Source organism: Bos grunniens, chromosome 8, assembly GCF_055505025.1.
Source record: "Bos grunniens cultivar Pamir isolate PY7600 chromosome 8, Bosgru_T2T1.0, whole genome shotgun sequence".
Classification (NCBI taxonomy): Eukaryota; Metazoa; Chordata; class Mammalia; order Artiodactyla; family Bovidae; genus Bos; species Bos grunniens.
The window spans coordinates 44,609,929-44,630,334 of record NC_141172.1 but is presented as its reverse complement, the minus strand read 5'-3'; the positions used below and the strand labels follow the sequence as shown (position 1 = coordinate 44,630,334).

The 20,406-nt window shown below is 38.9% G+C and overlaps 1 protein-coding gene across 2 annotated transcripts in view; it reads right to left on the bottom strand.

The window, feature by feature from the left end:
- CFAP95 (cilia and flagella associated protein 95) overlaps nucleotides 1-20,406 on the bottom strand; it is a 104,271-nt gene that overhangs the window by 22,283 nt on the left and 61,582 nt on the right. The window contains exon 5 of one of the 2 annotated variants that reach the window (XM_086415478.1): nucleotides 1,999-2,056. The exons of the other annotated variant lie outside the window; for it this stretch is intronic. Coding sequence (XP_086271604.1) covers nucleotides 1,999-2,056 — 58 coding nt within the window. The remainder of the gene's footprint in view (nucleotides 1-1,998; nucleotides 2,057-20,406) is intronic. 2 annotated transcript variants of the gene reach the window in all.

The window sequence follows — 20,406 nt, the reverse complement described above, 5'->3', positions numbered from 1 at the left end:
TATAGCAATTTGTATGTTTTTTTCTTTTATGGATTGCTTACTAAGCAGTTATTGCTAATATGAAGGAAAAATATTATCTTTGATGTATTTTATATTCAATCACGTTACTAAGTGGTCTAAACTGATTCTAAGTACTTATTATTTTAACATCCTGGTTCTCCTGAGAAGAAATCATACTATCCAAAAATAAAGATTTTTTTTCTCCTCTTTTTCAGTAGCTAAGTCTCTTATTTATTGCACCAGTTAGGACTTCTAGAACAAGACTAATAGGAAGCAGCCTTGTTTTGCTTTTGTTGTATAATGTTTTAAGTACAAGTACATGCTAGTAAAGTAATGCTCAAAATTCTTCAAGCCAGGCTTCAGCAATACGTGAACCGTGAACTTCCTGATGTTCAAGCTGGTTTTAGAAAAGGCAGAGGAACCAGACATCAAATTGCCAACATCTGCCAGACCATCAAAAAAGCAAGAGAGTTCCAGAAAAACATCTATTTCTGCTTTATTGACTATGCCAAAGCCTTTGACTGTGTGGATCACAAGAAACTGTGGAAAATTCTGAAAGAGATGGGAATACCAGACCACCTGACCTGCCTCTTGAGAAATTTGTATGCAGGTCAGGAAGCAACAGTTAGAACTGGACATGGAACAACAGACTGGTTCCAAATAGGAAAAGGAGTACGTCAAGGCTGTATATTGTCACCCTGCTTATTTAACTTCTATGCAGAGTACATCATGAGAAACGCTGGACTGGAAGAAACACAAGCTGGAATCAAGATTGCCAGGAGAAATATCAATAACCTCAGATATGCAGATGACATCAGCCTTATGGCAGAAAGTGAAGAGGAACTACAAAGTCTCTTGATGAAAGTGAAAGTGGAGAGTGAAAAAGTTGGCTTAAAGCTCAACATTCAGAAAATGAAGATCATGGCATCTGGTCCCATCACTTCATGGGAAATAGATGGGGAAACAGTGGACACAGTGTCAGACTTTATTTTTTGGGCTCCAAAATCACAGCAGATGGTGACTGCAGCCATGAAATTAAAAGACACTTACTCCTTGGAAGGAAAGTTATGACCAACCTAGATAACATATTGAAAAGCCAACTTTTTACTTTGCCAACAAAGGTCCATCTAGTCAAGGCTATGGTTTTTCCTGTGGTCATGTATGGATGTGAGAGTTGGACTGTGAAGAAGGCTGAACGCCGAAGAATTGATGCTTTTGAACTGTGGTGTTGGAGAAGACTCTTGAGAGTCCCTTGGACTGCAAGGAGATCCAACCAGTCCATTTTGAAGGAGATCAGCCCTGGGATCTTTGGAAGGAATGATGCTAAAGCTGAAACTCCAGTACTTTGGCCACCTCCTGCGAAGAGTTGACTCACTGGAAAAGACTGATGCTGGGAGGGATTGGGGGCAGGAGGAGAAGGGGACGACAGAGGATGAGATGGCTGGATGGCATCACTGACTCGATGGATGTGAGTCTGGGTGAACTCCGGGTGTTAGTGATGGACAGGGAGGCCTGGCGTGCTGCAATTTATGGGGTCGCAAAGAGTCAGACACGACTGAGCGACTGAACTGAACTGATACTGAAGTTGTAAAACTAGACATATTTTATCAGCATACGTATTTCCCAGGGCTAAATTAAACCACTTATTTTCATATGCTAATATAATACAAATGAATAGAAAGGTAGATTCTTATTCCAGATAAATTGCATTTATGGAGCAGGACAATAAAACAAAGATGAGGAAGAAAGTAACTAATATATTTTAGATACTGCAATATTTTCTCCCTGAAATCTATAAACTTGTTCCCAAAATAAATCATAACCATAAAATATTCCATTAACTCCCACAAATAGCTAATATCTCTAGATAAATATAAAACATCATAAATCTCAACAATTTGTCCTTTCTTCTCAAGCTTGACTATTTACACTAGATGTAAAGAATCATATTAAGCACAGAAATATTAGAATATGGCTTTTCAGCTCTGTTATACTCACAAGTGGCTGATATTCATATGGTGGAGCATATTCTTCAGCATATGTTGTCAATGTACACCTAACAAAGATAAGTCAATATCTGAGAAAAGAATGACTCCAAAAGAAAAACATCTTAATTTTTTAGTAGTATGTGCTTTAAACAAAATAAAAACATTTCAAGGAAAATTGGCCTTAATAAAAATTTTAAATTTTTTAATTTCCCAGGCCTCATTTATAGTGTTAACTATCACCAGCAAGGTGCCTTCCTTCAATTACTTCCAGTATCACCTACTATTCTTCTATGCTAATGATATGCTACCAAGTCCCAAAGCTCAGGTTCATTCCAGACAAGGGTTCTCTTTTCCACTCACTTTGTACTTTTCAAACTTTTTGACCCTATACCCCATGTTCTCTGCTAGTTGGCAACTGAAAAATAATACAAACCAGGTCATCTGAGATTACATAGTTTCCCCAACCTCCACTCCATGAAATACATAGAAATGCTGAGTGAAATACATCCTTCTCCCCCAAGTCTTACAAACACAGTCTAAGACTCAAAGCTGGAGTTTGAACTGCCTATCAAGGGCAGGAGACATGACCTTGGGTTCACAGAAGGCACAGAGCTAAATTGCTACTTATAATCAGGAGTTTGTAAAGGCTGTACCTCCATATGTGTGCGTGCTAAGTGTCCAACTCTTTGTGACACTATATACTGTATCTCACCAGAACTAAACTGCTGCTTCTAGTCAAGAGTCTGTAAATGTTGTACCTACATATAAAAGAGACCAAAGAAACTCTAGCCATCAGACTAGGGAAAATTGCAAGAAAGTTTCTCTCTGTCTAGTACTCAGAATTGGGGAAAATTTTTTTCTCCTATGAGAAATTACTGTCCTGATTCTGTTTCTGGCAATATTATGGGATTAGATGGTCAAAGAAATTCATCTGAGAATTGCAAACCTAAAAATACCAGGAAAAAGGACATTTAAACATTTTAACATATGACTGAGCTGAAGGGAGGGTAGAGAACAAGTAGAAGAATTCAAAACTAACTAGGATGTCAACTAAGAATGGTTACTGGGTACAGATGCTAATATTTATCTGGTGCTAACCACCAATTCGGAGAAGGAGATGGCACCCCACTCCAGTACTCTTGCCTAGAAAATCCCATTGACAGAGGAGCCTGGTGGGCTGCAGTCCATGGGGTCCCAAAGAGTTGGACACAACTGAGCGACTTCACTTTCACTTTTCACTTTTCACTTTCATGCATTGGAGAAGGAAATGGCAACCCATCCCAGTGTTCTTGCCTGGAGAATCCCAGGGATGGGAGAGCCTGGTGGGCTGCCGTCTATGGGGTCGCACAGAGCCGGACATGACTGAAGCGACTTAGCAGCAGCAACCACCAATTAATTACTGTCAGATTTTCAAGATGTGATTTCCAGAGGCGCAACATTAGCATTATCTGGGGACTTGTTAGAAATGCAAATACTTGGATGTCACGCCAAGTCCACTTAATTACAAATTCTAGGAGTGGGCCCCACAATCTTGCTTTAACAAGCCGTTTAGGTCATTGGTCCCCTATCTTTTTGGCAAGAGGGACCTACTTCGTGGAAGACAATTTTACCAGACTGGGAATGGGGGGACATGGTTTGGGGATGATTCAAGCAGATTACATTTATTGTGCACTTCATTTCTATTATTATTACATCAGCTCCACTGGAGACCATCAGGCATTAGATCCTGGATGTTGGGGACCCCTGCTCTAGGTGATTCTAAAAGTATGAGTATTGGCAATTAAAAGAACAAAAATTAGAAGTGTAACTTTCAAACCAGCAAATAGGATATTATTTAAAATTTTTAAAGAACACTCTAATAGAAAGCAGGAAAGGATAAAAAAAAAAATGTGAAAATTTTTTTCTGCTCAGAAGACAATTAAAATCATAAAAAACTAAACACCTTGGGTAATCACAAAGAAAGTAAAGGAATTAAACCCATCAGTGAAAATATTTTCTCAAACTTAGATTGAAAATCAAGCTGTATTATATAGCCCAACTCTATGGGGTGTTTTTTGTACTAGTATTTTTTTTTTTTTTTTGGTTTTTGGTTTTCAAGTATAGTTATCTATAATATTATATTAGTTTTAGGTACAGCATAGTGATTCTGTATTCTTATAGATTATACTTCATTAACAGTTATAACAAAATAATGGCTATAATTCTCTGTGTTGTACAATCTATATTTGAGCTTGTTTATTTTATACATAGTGGTTTTGTATATCATACTCCGATCTTCCTCTCCTCCGTTCCTTCTCCCCATTGGTAGCCCACTAGCTTGTTTTCTATGGGTCTGTTTCTGTTTTCCTATATACATTTGTTTGTTTTATTATTTTTTTACATTACACAGATAAGTGATAACATACAGTATGTCTTTTTCCGTCTGACTTTTCTCACTAGGCCTAATATTCTCTAGGTCCACCCATGATGCTGCAAATGGCAGGATGACATTCTTTGTATGGCTGAGTAAAATATATCATTGTATATATATACCACTGTATATATATATATACCACATCTTTATTCATGTGTTCAAGGACATTTTGGTTGCTTCCATATCCTAGCAATTGTAAACAGTGCTGCTCTGAACATTACAGTATATGTATCTTTTCAAATTAGTGTTCCTTTTTTTTCTGGAAATATACTCAGGAGTGTAATTGCTGGATCATAAGGTAGTTCTATTTTTAGTTTTTGAGAAAACTTCATACTGTTTTCCACAGAGTCTCTGCCTTACATTCCCAAGAGTGTGCAGGGGTTCCGTTTTTTCCACATCACACCCACATTTGTTATTTGTGTTCTTTTTTAATGATAGCTGTTCTGATAGGTGTAGGGTGATATCTCATTTTTCTTTTGATTCAGTCAGTTCAGTTCAGTTCAGTCACTCAGTCATGTCTGACTCTTTGAAACCCCATGAACTGCAGCACACCAGACCTCCCTGTCCATCACCAACACCCAGAGTCTACCCAAAACCATGTCCATTGAGTTGGTGATGCCATCCAACCATCTCATCCTCTGTCATCCCCTTCTCCTCCTGCCCTCAATCTTTCCCAGCATGAGAGTCTTTTCAAATGAGTCAGCCCTTCGCATCAGGTGGCCAAAGTATTGGAGTTTCAGCTTTAACATCAGTCCTTCCAAAGAACACCCAGGACTGATCTCCTTTAAGACGGACTGGTTGGATCTCCTTGCTGTCCAAGGGACTCTCAAGAGTCTTCTCCAACACCACATTTCAAAAGCATCAATTCTTTGGCACTCAGCTTTCTTTATAGTCCAATTTTCACATCCATAACATGACTACTGGAAAAACCATAGCCTTGACTAGACGGACCTTTGTTGGCAAAGTAATGCCTCCACTTTTTAATATGCTGTCTAGGTTGGTCATAACTTTCCTTCCAAGAAGCAAGCATCTTTTAATTTCATGGCTCCAATCACCATCTAGAGTGATTTTGGAACCCCCAAATATAGTCAGCCACTGTTTCCACTGTGTCCCCATCTATTTGCCATGAAGTGATGGGACCAGATGCCATGATCTTAGTTTTCTGAATGTTGAGCTTTAAGCCAACTTTTCACTCTCCTCTTTCACTTTCATCAAGAGGCTCTTTAGTTCTTCTTCACTTTCTGCCATTAAGAGTGGTGTCATCTGCATATCTGAGGTTATTGATATTTCTCCCAGCAAACTTCATTCCAGCTTGTGCATCCTTGAGCCCAGCGTTTCTCATGATGTACTCTGCATATAAGTTAAATAAGCAGGGTAACAATATACAGCTTTGACATACTCCTTTTCGTATTTGGAACCAGTCTGTTGTTCCATGTCCAGTTCTAACTGTTGCTTCCTGACCTGCATACAGGTTTCTCAAGAGGCAGGTCAGGTGGTCTGGTATTCCCATCTCTTTCAGAATTTTCCAGTTTATTGTGATCCACACAGTCAAAGGCTTTGGCATAGTCAATAAAGCAGAAATAGATGTTTTTCTGGAACTCTCTTGCTTTTTCGATGGTCTGGCAGATGTTGGCAATTTGATGTCTGGTTCCTCTGCCTTTTCTAAAACCAGCTTGAACATCTGGAAGTTTATGGTTCACGTATTGCTGAAGCCTGCCTTGGAAAATTTTGAGCATTACTTTACTAGTGTGTGAGATGAGTGCAATTGTGCAGTAGTTTGAGTGTTCTTTGGCATTGCCTTTCTTTGGGATTGAAATGAAAACTGACCCTTTCCAGTCCTGTGGCTGCTGTTGAGTTTTCCAAATTTGCTGGCATATTGAGTGCAACACTTTCACAGCATCATCTTTCAGGATTTCAAATAGCTCAACTGGAATTCCATCCCCTCTACTAGCTTTGTTCATAGTGATGCTTCCTCAGGCCCACTTGACCTCACCTTCCAGAATGTCTGGCTCGAGGTGAGTGATCACACCATTGTGATTATCTTGGTCATGAAGATCTTTTTGTACAGTTCTTCTGTGTATTCTTGCCACTTCTTGATATCTTCTGCTTCTGTTAGGTCCATACCATTTCTGTCCTTTATCAAGCCCATCTTTGCATGAAATGTTCCCTTGGTATCTCTAATTTTCTTGAAGAGATCTCTAGACTTTCCCATTCTATTGTTTTTCTCTATTTCTTTGCACTGATCACTGAGGAAGGCTTTCTTATCTCTTCTTGCTATTCTTTGGAACTCTGCATTCAAATGGGTATATCTTTCCTTTTCTCCTTTGCTTTTCACTTCCCTTCTTTTCACAGATATTTGTAAGGCCTCCTCAGACAGTCATTTTGGTTTTTTGCATTTCTTTTTCTTGGGGATGGTCTTGACCTGTCTCCTGTACAATGTCACATACCTCCATCCACAGTTCATCAGGGACTCGGTCTATCAGATCTAGTCCTTTAAATCTATTTCTCACTTCCATTGTATAGTCATAGGAATTTGATTTAGGTCATACCTGAATGGTCTAGTGGTTTTCTCCACTTTCTTCAATTTCAGTCTGAATTTGGCAATAGGGAGTTCATGATCTGAGCCACAGTCAGCTCCCAGTCTTGTTTTTGCTGACTGTATAGAGCTTCTCCATCTTTGGCTGCAAAGAATATAATCTATCTGATTTCAGTGTCGACCATCTGGTGATGTCCATGTGTAGAGTCTTCTCTTGTGTTGTTGGAAGAGGGTGTTTTCTATGATGAGTGTATTCTTTTGGCAGAACTCTATTAGCCTTTGCCCTGCTTCATTCCTTATTCCAAGGCCAAATTTGCCTGTTACTCCAGGTGTTTCTTGACTTCCTACTTTTGCATTCCAGTCCCCTATAATGAAAAGGACATCTTTTTTGGGTGTTAGTTCTAGAAGGTCTTGTAGGTCTTCATAGTACCGTTCAACTTCAGCTTCTTCAGCATTACTGGTCAGGGCATAGACTTGGATTACCATGATATTGAATGGTTTGCCTTGGAAACGAAGAGAGATCATTGTGTTGTTTTTGAGTTGCATCCAAATACTGCATTTTGGACTCTTTTGTTGACCATGATGGCTACTCCATTTCTTCTAAGGGATTCCTGCCCACAGTAGTAGATATAATGGTCATCTGAGTTAAATTCATCCATTCCAGTCCATCTTAGTTCACAGATCCCTAGAATGTCGATGTTCACTCTTGCCATCTCCTGTTTGACCACTTCCAATTTGCCTTGATTCATGGACATAACATCCAGGTTCCTATTCAATATTGCTCTTTACAGCATTGAACCCTGCTTCCATCACCAGTCCCATTACAACTAGGTGTTGTTTTTGCTTTGGCTCCATCCCTTCGTTCTCTCTAGAGTTATTTCTTCACTGATCTCCAGTAGCATATTGGACACCTACCGACCTGGGGAGTTCATCTTTAAGTGTCCTATCTTTTTGCCTTTTCATACTGTTCATGGGGTTCGCAAGGCAAGAACACTGAAGTGTTTTGCCATCCCCTTCTCCAGTGGACCACTTAATGTTTTGATTTGCGTTTCTCAAATAATTAACAATACTGAGCAGCTTTTCATGTGCCTCTTAGCCATCTGTGTGTCTTCCTCAGAAATATGTCTATTCAGGTCTTCTGCCCAATTTTTAATGGGGTTGTTCGTTTTTTTATATTGACTTATATGAGCTATTTATATATTTTGGATATTAACCCCCTGTTGATCACAGCATTTGAAAATATTTTCTCCTATTCAATAGGTTATCTTTTCATTTTGTCAGTGGTTTCATTCGCCATGCAAAAGCCTTTAAGTTTTGTTATCCTATTTGTTTATTTTTGTTTTTATTTATTTTGCTTTAGGAGACAGACTCCAAAAAGCACTGCTATGATTTATGTCAAAGAGTGTTCTGCTTATGTTTTCCTCTAGGAGCTTTATGGTATCTGGTCTTACATTCAGGTCTTTAATCCATTTATAATTTATTTTTTGAACATGGTTTTAGAGAATGTTCTAATTTCATTCTTTTACATGTAGCTCTCCAGTTTTTATGTCCAGCACTATTTATTGAAGGGAGTGTCTTTTCTCCACTGTATATTCTTGCCTACTTTGTCATAGATTATTTGACCATGGATGCATGGGTTTATTTCTAGACTCTCTAGTCTGTCTCATTAATCTATGTATCTGGTTTTATGCCGGTACCATGTTCTTTTGATTACTGTAGCTTTTTCGTAGATTCTGAAGTCAGCAAGAATGATACCTTCAGCCTTGTTATTTTTTCTGACGATCACGTTGGAAATTTTTTGCCACACATTAACACGCAGTAGTCTTTTGTGGTTCCATATAAATTTTAGGATTATTTGTTCTAGTTCCATGAAAACTGTCATGAGTATTTTAACAGGGATTGCATTAATTGCTTTCTTTGAAAAGTATGGCCATTTTAACAATATTAATTTTCTAATCCATGAACATGGGATATCTTTCCATTTTAAAATATCATCTCTAATTTCCTTTATATATTTTAAATATCATCTTCAATTTAAATTTATAAAAATATAAATCAATATTTTATAGTTTTCAGAGTATAGGTATTTCACCTCCTTGGTTAAGTTTGTTCCTAGGTATTTTATAATTTCTTATTCAATTTTAAATAAGCCCCCTCCCTTTTTTTCTTTCTCTTTCTGAAAGCTCATTATTAGTGATTAATAATATACAGATTTATGTATATTAATCTTGTATCTTACAACTTTACTGAATTGATTTATTAGTTCTAATAGTTTTTTTTGGAGATTTTAGGGTTTTCTATATGCAGTATCAGGGCTTCCCTGTTAGCTCAGATGATAAAGCACCTACCTGCAATGAGGGAGACCTGGATTTGATCCCTGGGTTGGGAAGATGCCCTGGAGAAGGAAATGGCAGCCCACTCCAGTACTCTTGCCCGGAAAATTCTGTGGATGGAGGAGCCTGGTAGGCTATAGTCCATGGGATCCCAAATAGTTGGACATGACTGAGCAAATTCACTGGTTCACTGGATACACAGTATCATGTCATCTGCCAATAGAAACAATTTTACCTCTTCCCTTCCACCTTGGATGCCTTTTATTCCCTTTTCTTATATGACTACTGTGGCTAGGACTTCCAGTACCATGTAAATAGAAGTGGCAAGACTGGGCATCCTTGTCTTGTTCCAGACTCTTGGCATATATTGGTGCATGAGCTGTGGTAAACTAGCCATGGTCACAGTACTGTTCTGGGCTATCTCTGAGGCATTGCTTGAGTTAGCACTAACAATGGCCATTGTGCCTCCACTGAGAACCAAGTCATTTTTGTATCCCATGGCCAAGCTTTTTCCCTGGTCTTGGCAGTCCTAGATCTCTGTGATGTGAAGTAAGTGAGGCTAGAGCATTTGCTCACCTCAGGCTGGGGCACATGCCAAAGTGTTTCCAGGAAACCCAGCAACCAGTAGAGCAGTCTTCAATTGACGTCTGATCTGCCTCAGAATCCAGGCTTCACATAACCCTTCTATTAGTCTCAGCAGTCCTCCAGCCAGCCAAGGGGGCTCATCTCTCCTTTTCTGGGCCCTAGGACTGGGGTACCTGATATGTGACTTGAACCATTCAGTCTCTGGGGCATGTCTCCACTCATGCAATCTTTTTCTTCTGGGTCCCCTCCCAGGGGCACAGATTCCAGGTTGACTGCTTTTCTTTCCTCTCTACTTAATTACATGTGTACTTTTGTTATAGTCTTGGTTGAACAGAGGTCTTTCTTCCAGTTTCTAGTTAGCTTACAGTGAGAATTTTTCCACGTGTAGATGTATTTTTTAATGTGTTCATGGGGGGAAGTGAGTTCCATGTCCTCCTACTCTATATCTTGGTTGATCTTCTCCCCAACTCTATGCTTTTTACACCTAAAATAAAATTATTTTCCAAAAAATGTTTGAAAATAAAAGGATATTAAAAATACATATTCAGCAAATATTAACCAAAAGCAACTGTTCTTATTAATATCATATGTAATTGATATTGAATCAAAAATTATTAGTTATAAAGATCATTACTTACTGATTAAAGGAATAAGTCACTAAAGAAGACATAATAATCCCAAATCAATAAACCTAACAACACAGAGAATATGTAAGACAAAAAATGACAGAATCACTAGGATAAAATGACTAATTCATGGTTATAGAGGAAGAATGAACCACATGCCTAGAACTTGGGTTCCTTAAACCTATATCTACATACATCTTCCAATACCGTATAGATTAACAGCAAACAAAATCATGTAGGTATTGATGCATAGAGTGTAACAGAGGCTAGAAAAGACTACAAACTTCTGTTTACACAGAGGTGGGAGAACAATCCAGAATCAGTAGAAGCAGATCCAGAGCCCATTTAGGAGCAAAATCAGGCAAGGATTACACGGAAAAGGAGAAAGAGAAATACTGAGAACAAGCTGGGAAAATGCTGAAAACAAGCCTGAGACTAGAGGATTTGAACATCGGCTTTCGAAGAAAAAGACTTGGAAATTATGAAAGACCACAATAGCAGTCTTGGGAAGGCACTGCCTCTAGAAAACTAACAAGGTAAAGAAAAATAAGAAATTAAGCCCACAAGTTAAGGGTCCTAGAACCACCACTCTTTCATAAAAGATGCCATTAATGAAATAAAGCTCATTTCACTGATTCAACAGAAGAGGGCACTCCTGAACCAAGATATTGAGGAAACTGCCCAACTTCCATTCCCTCTTTGTACAATTACATGGTTGCTACTATTCCAAGAAATCTCAATATATTTAAATAGCAAAAGGCAACATTACTATAAGAAGAAAACAATAAGTGAAAATCAAAACTAAACTGATGAAAATCCTCCCAAGAAATATTTTCCCAAATAGTCACAGAAGCTCTCCATCAACATTTGTATTCAATGATGTACTAAAGATTCTGGCAGATACAGTAAAACAAGAAAACGAAGCACAAATATACTAATGTGAATGGAAGAACAATATTCTCATTTTCCAACAGATGATAAGGTTGTACGTTAGACTACCCAAAAGAATCTACAAATCATAAAAATAGGCAACTTTCAGGGAGGTTGTTAGATATAAGATCAATATACAAAAATATAACAGCCATACACCAATAACAAGAAATTAGAAAGTGTAATTAGTGGTAAAATCCCACTTATAATTGCAATAAAATCTCTGAGCTTCCTATAGGAATACAACAGAAGATTGACATTTATGCAGAAAATGTATAAAAAAATCAAAAGGACATAAAGAACTGATTTATAATGGATGGCTTAACATATGTTACATATGTGTATGTGTATATATATAATTTCTAAAAGGTTTAATGTTTGATATTTTATATATAGGTCTTGATTAAATTTTAATTTAAAACTTCTATTGCTCAAAAGACAGTATAAACAGTTATAAGACTAGGAGTTATTATAATATAAAATTAACTAAAGCAAGATTAGCCCATATTTTATAAATTCTTACAAATCAATAAAAGACATCTCATAAAAATGGGTTTTTTAAATAACCAGTCAATTCATACTAGAAAAATCAGAATGACTAATGAAATTTTAAAATGAATTAAAATTTAAAATTCAGACAAATTTAGTGATTAGTGAAATGCAAAGTAAAACTACAAGATATAACATGTTATATCCATTAGATTGGTAAAAACTAAAATTTTTCTAAATGTTGATAAAAATCTGAAAGAATGAAGATATTAGTACACTATTGGTGGCAATATTTTTACAAAATTGAAGATGCACACATCTTTTTTTTTAATGCAAATACATTAACACTTTATTTTTTTTTTAATTTTATTTTTAACCTTTACAATATTGTATTAGTTTTGCCAAATATCGAAATGAATCCGCCACAGGTATACCTGTGTTCCCCATCCTGAACCCTCCTCCCTCCTCCCTCCCCATACCCTCCCTCTGGGTCGTCCCAGTGCACCAGCCCCAAGCATCCAGTATCGTGCATCGAACCTGGACTGGTGACTCGTTTCATACATGAGTATAAAGAAATCCTTGCATATATATTGAAGGAGACATATGTACATGTATACAGATATTCAATGAAGCCTTATTTGCAATAATAAAAACTTGAAAACTATCTAATGGGTCCATCAACAGGGTGGATATATTGGATAACTAGATAAATCATTTTTCAAAAAAATTGTAGAGCAAATTTGATTAAAAATATTAACTTACATTGTAACCAGATAATGAGTTGATGAGTGTTTGAAAGTATTTTATTTGGAAATATTCCATCTTAAAAAGTTTAAGTGTGAATAGATGACTATAAATAAACTTATTCTCCTACTTTATTCTCACCTGATGTTATGACTCAAATATGATTATCATTCAAATATCAAAGTTTGCTTTGGGCAGGTCGACCTTGAAAGCTAGCATTGGGCATCTCTCAACTCACTTAAAGCAGGCAGAAACCCATTCCCCGAGTTCAGGCCCTTTTCAGTTTAGTTCAGTCACTCAATTGTGTCCAACTGTTTGTGAGCCCATGGACTGCAGCACTCCAGGCTTCCTTGTCAATCACCAAACCCTGGAGCCTGCTCAAACTCATGTCCACTGGGTCAGTGAAGCCATTCAACCATCTCATCCTCTGTCATCCCCTTTTCCTCCTGCCTTCAATCTTTCCCAGCATCAGGGTTTTTTTCAGTGAGTCAGTTCTTCATATCAGGTAGCCAAAGTATTGGAGTTTCAGCTTCAGCATCAGTCCTTCCAATGAATATTCAAGACTGATATCCTTTAAGATGGACTGGTTGGATCTCCTTGCAGTCCAAGGGACTCTCAAGAGTCTTCTCCAACACCACAGTTCAAAAGCATCAGTTCTTTGGTGCTCAGCTTTCTTTATAGTCCAACTCTCATATCCATACATGACTACTAGAAAAACCATAGCTTTGACTAGATAGACCTTTGTTGGCAAAGTAATGTCTCTGCTTTTGAATATGCTGTCAATGTTGGTCATAGCTTTTCTTCCAAGGAGTAAGTGTCTTTTAATTTCATGGCTGCAGTCACCATCTGCAGTGAATGGCTGCAGTCACCATCTGCAGTGATCTTGGAGCCCAAGAAAACAAAGTCAGTCACTGTTTCCATTGTTTCCCCATCTATTTGCCATGAAGTGATGGGACTGGATACCATAATCTTAGTTTCCTGAACGTTGAATTTTAAGCAAACTTTTTCACTCTCCTCTTTTGCTTTCATTAAGAGGGTCTTTAGTTCTTCATTTTTTGCCATAAGGGTGGTGTCATCTGCATATCTGAGGTTATTGATATTTCTCCCGGCAATCTTGATTCCAGCTCGTGCTTCATCCAGCCCAGCGTTTCTCATGATGTACTCTGCATATAAGTTAAATAAGCAGGGTGACAATGTACGGCCCTGACATACACCTTTTGTAATTTGGAACCAGTCCGTCGTTCCATGTCCAGTTCTAACTGTTGCTTTTTGACCTGCATACAGATTTCTCAGGAAGCAGGTTAGGCAGTCTGGTATTCCTAGCTCTTGAAGAACTGTCCTCAGTTTGTTGTAATCTATACACTCAAAGCAGAGAAGGCGATGGCACCCTACTCCAGTACTCTTGCCTGGAAAATCCCATGGATGGAGGAGCCTGGTAGGCTGCAGTCCATGGGGTCGCTAAGAGTTGGACATGACTGAGCGACTTCACTTTCACTTTCCACTTTCATGCATTGGAGAAGGAAATGGGAACCCACTCCAGTGTTCTTGCCTGGAGAATCCCAGGGACGGGGGAGCCTGGTGGGCTGCCGTCTATGGGGTCGCACAGAGTCGGACACGACTGAAGTGACTTAGCAGTAACAGCATACACTCAAAGGCTGTAGTGTAGTCAATAAAGCAAAGTAGATGTTTTTCTGGAACTCTCTTGCTTTTTCGATGATCCAATGGATGTTGGCAATATGATCTCTGGTTCCTCTGCCTTTTCTAAAACCAGCTTGAACATCTGGAAGTTCATGATTCACTACTGTTGAAACCTTGCTTGGAGAATTTTGAGCATTACTTTGCTAACGTATGAGATGAGTGCAATTGTGCAGTAGTTTGAACATTCTTTGGCATTGGAATGAAAACTGACCTTTTCCAGTCCTGTGGCCACTGCTGAGTTTTCCAAATTTGCTAGCATATTGAGTGCACCACTTACACAGCATCATATTTTAGGATTTGAAATAGCTCAACTGGAATTCCATTACCTCCACTAGCTTTGTTCCTGGTGATGCTTTCTAAGGTCCATTTGACTTCGTATTCCAGGATGTCTGGCTCTAGGTGAGCAATCACACCATTGTGATTATCTGGGTCATGAAGATCAGGCCCTTTTCCCTTTCTTTATTATCACCTCCAGGCATAGAGCCTGATACAAGGTAGACACTGAAAAGTATTTACTAAATGAATAAAGCAATAAAATAAATTAAAACATAAAGAAATATAGAGAATTCAATTCAATGAGAATTCTAAGTAAACAGAGGTAGAAGATTAACTGAAAAGGCAATGATATAGCTAGACAACATGGAAACTTTTACAGTACTGAATAATGACTTTCAGTCAGTTATGGCTACTTATAAACTCTTAGTGATTCTCCTTTTCTTTTCTATAAATCTGAAGAAGAGAGTAACAGTCTTTAAGTGATGTATTTAATCGAATTATCATTTGAGAATAAAAATATGAAAGACCAACATGAATCTTCCTCTTAGATATCAGCTTAAAGCTGTACCCAAATAAAGAACATAAGGAAGGAAAGAAAAAGTCCATAGAAGAGAAATGGCCTTCAGAGAAATTCGGGAAAGCAAAAGGAGAGAGAGGGAAAGGAAGCATTGGTTCTTGGCATATTCTGGGGAAGGGGTATTCTGGCTCATGAGTAGAACAGAGCTGGAGTATATCAATGTCAGGGCTCCAGTCCAACTTATGGCAGACAACTTTTACTTTAATTCATGTCTGGAGTCACAGGAGCAAGCCTATGCTATGCCTCCTCTACCACTCCATCACTATCCATAGATGAGAGGTCCAAACATCAGACTCCAGCTCATGTCTGTCAGAGCTCTCCCCTGAAATATCTTAAGAAACACTAATGGGAAAGGGTCACTCTCCTGTGATGAGAATCACGGGCTATAATGTCCCTATTCTAAGAGGGAGCAAATGAAGCCAACAGGAAGAGAATCCTGGAGGTTTTCTAGTCCTGATTTCAGCAGTCTCTGAAACTCAACCCTTCAGTGCACTTTCCCAGAGTTCCGTGAGGTACTTGAGTGCTGTTTTCAATGAACTCCCTTTTGGGCCCAAGGTAATTTTAATTGTGCCTTCTCTTACGTACAGCCAAAGGGTCCTATTACAATCAGGCATTCAAAGTCTGAGGCCATTGATCACTGTAATCATATAGCTAATCCCCTTCACTCTGATTCCAAACAGACTGGCAACCTTCTGACTAGAGTTTGGCTTTTTATACAGCTTTTTTTTTTTTTTTTTTAATGAGAGAGAATGCTTTTATTAGTCTGACATGACTGGAATGCTTGAAGATTTTATTTCTCATTATAAATTAACTAATTAGAATTCTGGCTTTTCTTGTAAGTTTAATGTGCACAACTCAATTTCCATGAGTCAGATAAATTCTGAAGCACAGAAAAAATTGTCTTTCTGGGAATGTAAAACTGAAGACCAGATGCTGGTAAATTCACCAAGATATGCCATGCTGAAAGGACACTTGGAAATTCACTAGCTGGCTTTAATCCAGCACCACCCACAGTTTGCCACTCATGCCCTCTTCAACCTTTAACAGTTGTAAGGTAGAGAACAACTAAAAGTGTTTTGTAAGATGAGAAAGGAAAAGGAGTCTGTTATGACAGTTACCATTAAAGCCATGTATCATTTAAAACACCAACACCAAGTAACATCAGTGGTAACATGTATGACTCTATAAGATGATGCACCAAAACCTAAGATGAGATGATGTACCATGGAATCACAGCTTCTTAAGTCTGGAAGAATTTTAAAGGTTAACCGCTTCTTTTCTTTTTTATCAAGAAGAGGGGCAGATTTTTTCTCACCCCGCTTCCCAACAGCCAGAAAAGTGACATGCGACATCTATTCAACTAATCAGATGGTCCCACCTAAGAACCTAAGTTACCAACTCAATTAACGAATTAATTTGGAATTAATCCAATCACTGACAGCAGTAGAAGCAGCATCCATTTTTAGAACGAGTATAGCCACAGAGGGCCTTGAATTCTACTTGACACTGTGTGATACAAGGGAAGGGAAATCTTATAGTCACTCTGGGAAATCTGTCTCACTCTGGACAAGCAACCATCATTTTAAAAAATCTCCTATCAAGCTAAAATGGATATCCCTGTCATTTCCTTCTCCTATTTACTGAGGAAGCTGTGAAGACAAATCTGATAGTTCTTCCACAACTGCTGAATGCCAAGACTATTTTTCAGAAACCAACCTTGAAAAAACTAGTGAGTAAGAGATGGGGAAGAAAGAAAAAGTGGAGGATAATTTGAATCTGCTTTTACTCCTGATCCAACCCAAGCTGTGGTTTAGTTCCGTAGCAGCTTAGAAGCAGTATTCCCCTCTCATGAAGAACACAGAACTGAACCCCAAAATTCTAATCTCCGCTTTTACAAGCAAGTAGTCATGGGGATTTTGGCAAGCAACTTAAGCCTTCTGCATCTTAATTTCCTTTATTAGTATCTGATCCATATGTATTTACAGAATGGATGGATTAATAAGGAATTGGAGTTCTTTATTACCTCTGTGCTTTGATTTATTCATCTATACAATTAATAAAATGTCTATCCAAATGGCCTTGTAATGATGTGGGGAGCAAAAGGATAGAGAATCATGCATACTTTGAAGGATATGGAGTGCTCTTATCCATTTAAGCATGAAAGACACATGAAAGACACATACTAGAAGGGTTAAGAACAACAGACCCTGCAGTCAGATAGGCCAGACATGAAGTTAAAACCCAGCCCTGGTGCTTATTAAGTAAGGACCAGAGGAAATCCTGGAAAGTTACTTTACCTCTCTGAGCCCCTTTGTAATGGAGATAGATAGTAGCAACAGCCATCTCAAAGAATGAGAATTAAATGAAATAAGCCCTTAGCTCAGTGCCAGAGTATGTGCTCATTAACACTAAAAGAAAAAAAATACTGTAATGATACTAAGTAAACAGAAGAACATGATTTACTTTTCATTTTAATTGGATTATTCAAACTGCTTAATGGAGAACAGATTGAAAGGGACAAGACTGGAAGCAGAGGAACTAGTTAAGATATTTGTATTAGCAACGGTCTGGGTCACTGACTCTTCTCATCCCAGTCTCAAATATCCACTTGCTATCTAATATTTGCTTTTCTTCCCATCTTCACTGCCTCAATGAATGGCCCCATTAAGCCCTTGTTGGGTAAGCCAGAAGCTGGTATTCAACTTTGAATCTTCTCTACCTTCATAACTAAGTTGCTAACTTAGTCGTGTCCAACTCTTTGCGGCCCCCATGGACTGTAGCCCACCAGGCTCCTCCAGGCTCCTCCGTCCATGGGATTCTCCAGGCAAGAATACTGGAGTGGGTTGCCATTCATAACTAACCAATCATCAAGTAAATGTTTATTACTCTCTTTTAAGATGTCTAAAATCTGAGCCCTTCTTTCCCTCCATGCCACCATCACTAAAGTTCAGGCCTTTATTGTGTCTTGCCTTGATTAGTTCAGCAGTCTTTTGACTGTAGTCTCAGGTACCTACCAATCTGTTTTCTGCTTTCTGAACACAAATCTGATCTTTCCTACCCCACAGGTGCATACTTTTCACTCCTGCCTGCATGATAAAGACCATATTCCTTAACATAGCTTTCAGGCCTTGCTTGCTTCATCCCCAGCATCTCTCTCCAACTTTGGCTGTCAACAGATCAACTGTGTACTCTGAGCCAGGCATGTTCATCATACGTCCCATGTCTGTATGGCCAATATTCTCAGCCTGGGCTGCCCTTCTCTCCTGTTGGTCTCAGTTCAGTTCAGTGACTCAGTTGTGTCCAACTCTTTGCGACCCCATGGACTGAAGCATGCCAGGCCTCCTTGTCCACCACCAACTGCCAGAGTATACCCAAACTCATGTCCATTGAGTCGGTGATGCCATCCAGCCATCTCATCCTCTGTCGTCCCCTTCTCCTCCTGACCCCAATCTTTCCCAGCATCAGGGTCTTTTCAAATGAGTCAGCTCTTCGCATCAGGTGGTCAAAGTATTGGAGTTTCAGCTTTAACATCAGTCCTTCCAATGAACACCCAGGACTGATCTCCTTTAGAATGCACTGGTTGGATCTCCTTGCTGTCCAAGGGACTCTCAGGAGTCTTCTCCAACACCACAGTTCAAAAGCATCAATTCTTCAGTGCTCAGCTTTCTTTATAGTCCAACTCTTACATCCAGACATGACTACTGGAAAAACCACAGCCCTGACTAGATGGACCTTTGTGGACAAAGTAATACCTCTGCTTTTTAATATGCTGTCTAGGTTGGTCATAAATTTCCTTCCAAGGAGTAAGTGTCTTTTAATTTCATGGCTGCAATCACCATCTGCAGTGATTGTGGAGCCCCCCAAAATAGTCAGCCACTGTTTCCACTGTTTCCCTACCTATCTGCCATGAAGTGATGGGACCAGATGCCATGATCTTAGTTTTCTGAATGTTGAGCTTTAAGCCAACTTTTTCACTCTCCTCTTTCACTTTCATCAAGAGGCTTTTTAGTTCCTCTTCACTTTCTGCCATAAGGGTAGTGTCATCTGCATATTTGAGGTTATTGATATTTCTACCAGCAATCTTGATTCCAGCTTGTGCTTCCTCCAGCCCAGCATTTCTCACAATGTACTCTGCATAGAAGTTAAATAAGCAGGCTGACAATATACAGCCTTGACATACTCCTTTTCCTATTTGGAACCAGTCTGTTGTTCCATGTCCAGTTCTAACTGTTGCTTCCTGATCTGCATACAGGTTTCTCAAGAGGCAGGTCAGGTGGTCTGGTATTCCAGTCTCCTTCAGTATTTTCCACAGTTTATTGTGATCCACACAGTCAAAGGTTTTGGCATAATCAATAAAGCAGAAATAGATGTTTTTCTGAAACTCTCTTGCTTTTTCAATGATCCAGCAGATGTTGGCAATTTGATCTCTGGTTCCTCTGCCTATTCTAAATCCAGCTTGAAAATTTGGAAGTTCATGGTTCACATATTGCTGAAGCCTGGCTTGGAGAATTTTGAGCATTACTTTATTAGTGTGTGAGATGAGTGCTCCTGTTGGTCTAGCTAATTCCAACTCCTATTTCATGATTGAACTCAAGTTTCACTATGTTCACCCTAGCATGTTGTAGGGTATAGAGTGGCTTTAGTTCAGTTCAGTCACTCAGTTGTTTCCGACTCTTTGCGAACCCATGGATTGCAGCATGCCAGGCTTCCCTGTCCATCAATCAACTCCTAGAGTTTGCTCAACCTCATGCCCATTGAGTCGGTGATGTTATCCAACCATCTCCACCTATGTCATCCCCTTCTCCTCCTGCCTTCAATCTTTTCCAGCATCAGGGGCTTTACCAATGAGTCAATTTTTCGCATCAGGTAGCCAGAGTATTGGTACTTCAGCTTCAGCATCAGTCCTTCCAATGAATATTCAGGGTTGATTTCCTTTAAGACTGACTTGTTTGATCTCCTTGCAGTCCAAGGGATTCTCAAGAGTCTTCTCCAACACCACAGTTCAAAAGTATAAATTCTTTGGCGCTCAGCTTTCTTTATAGTCCAACTCTCACATCCATACATGACTACTGGAAAAACCATAGACTATACAGATCTCGGTCAGCAAAGTAATGTCTCTGCTTTTTAATGTGCTGTCTAGGTTGGTCATAGCTTTTCTTCCAAGGAGCAAGTGTCTTTTAATTTCATGGCTGCAGTCACCATCTGCAGTGA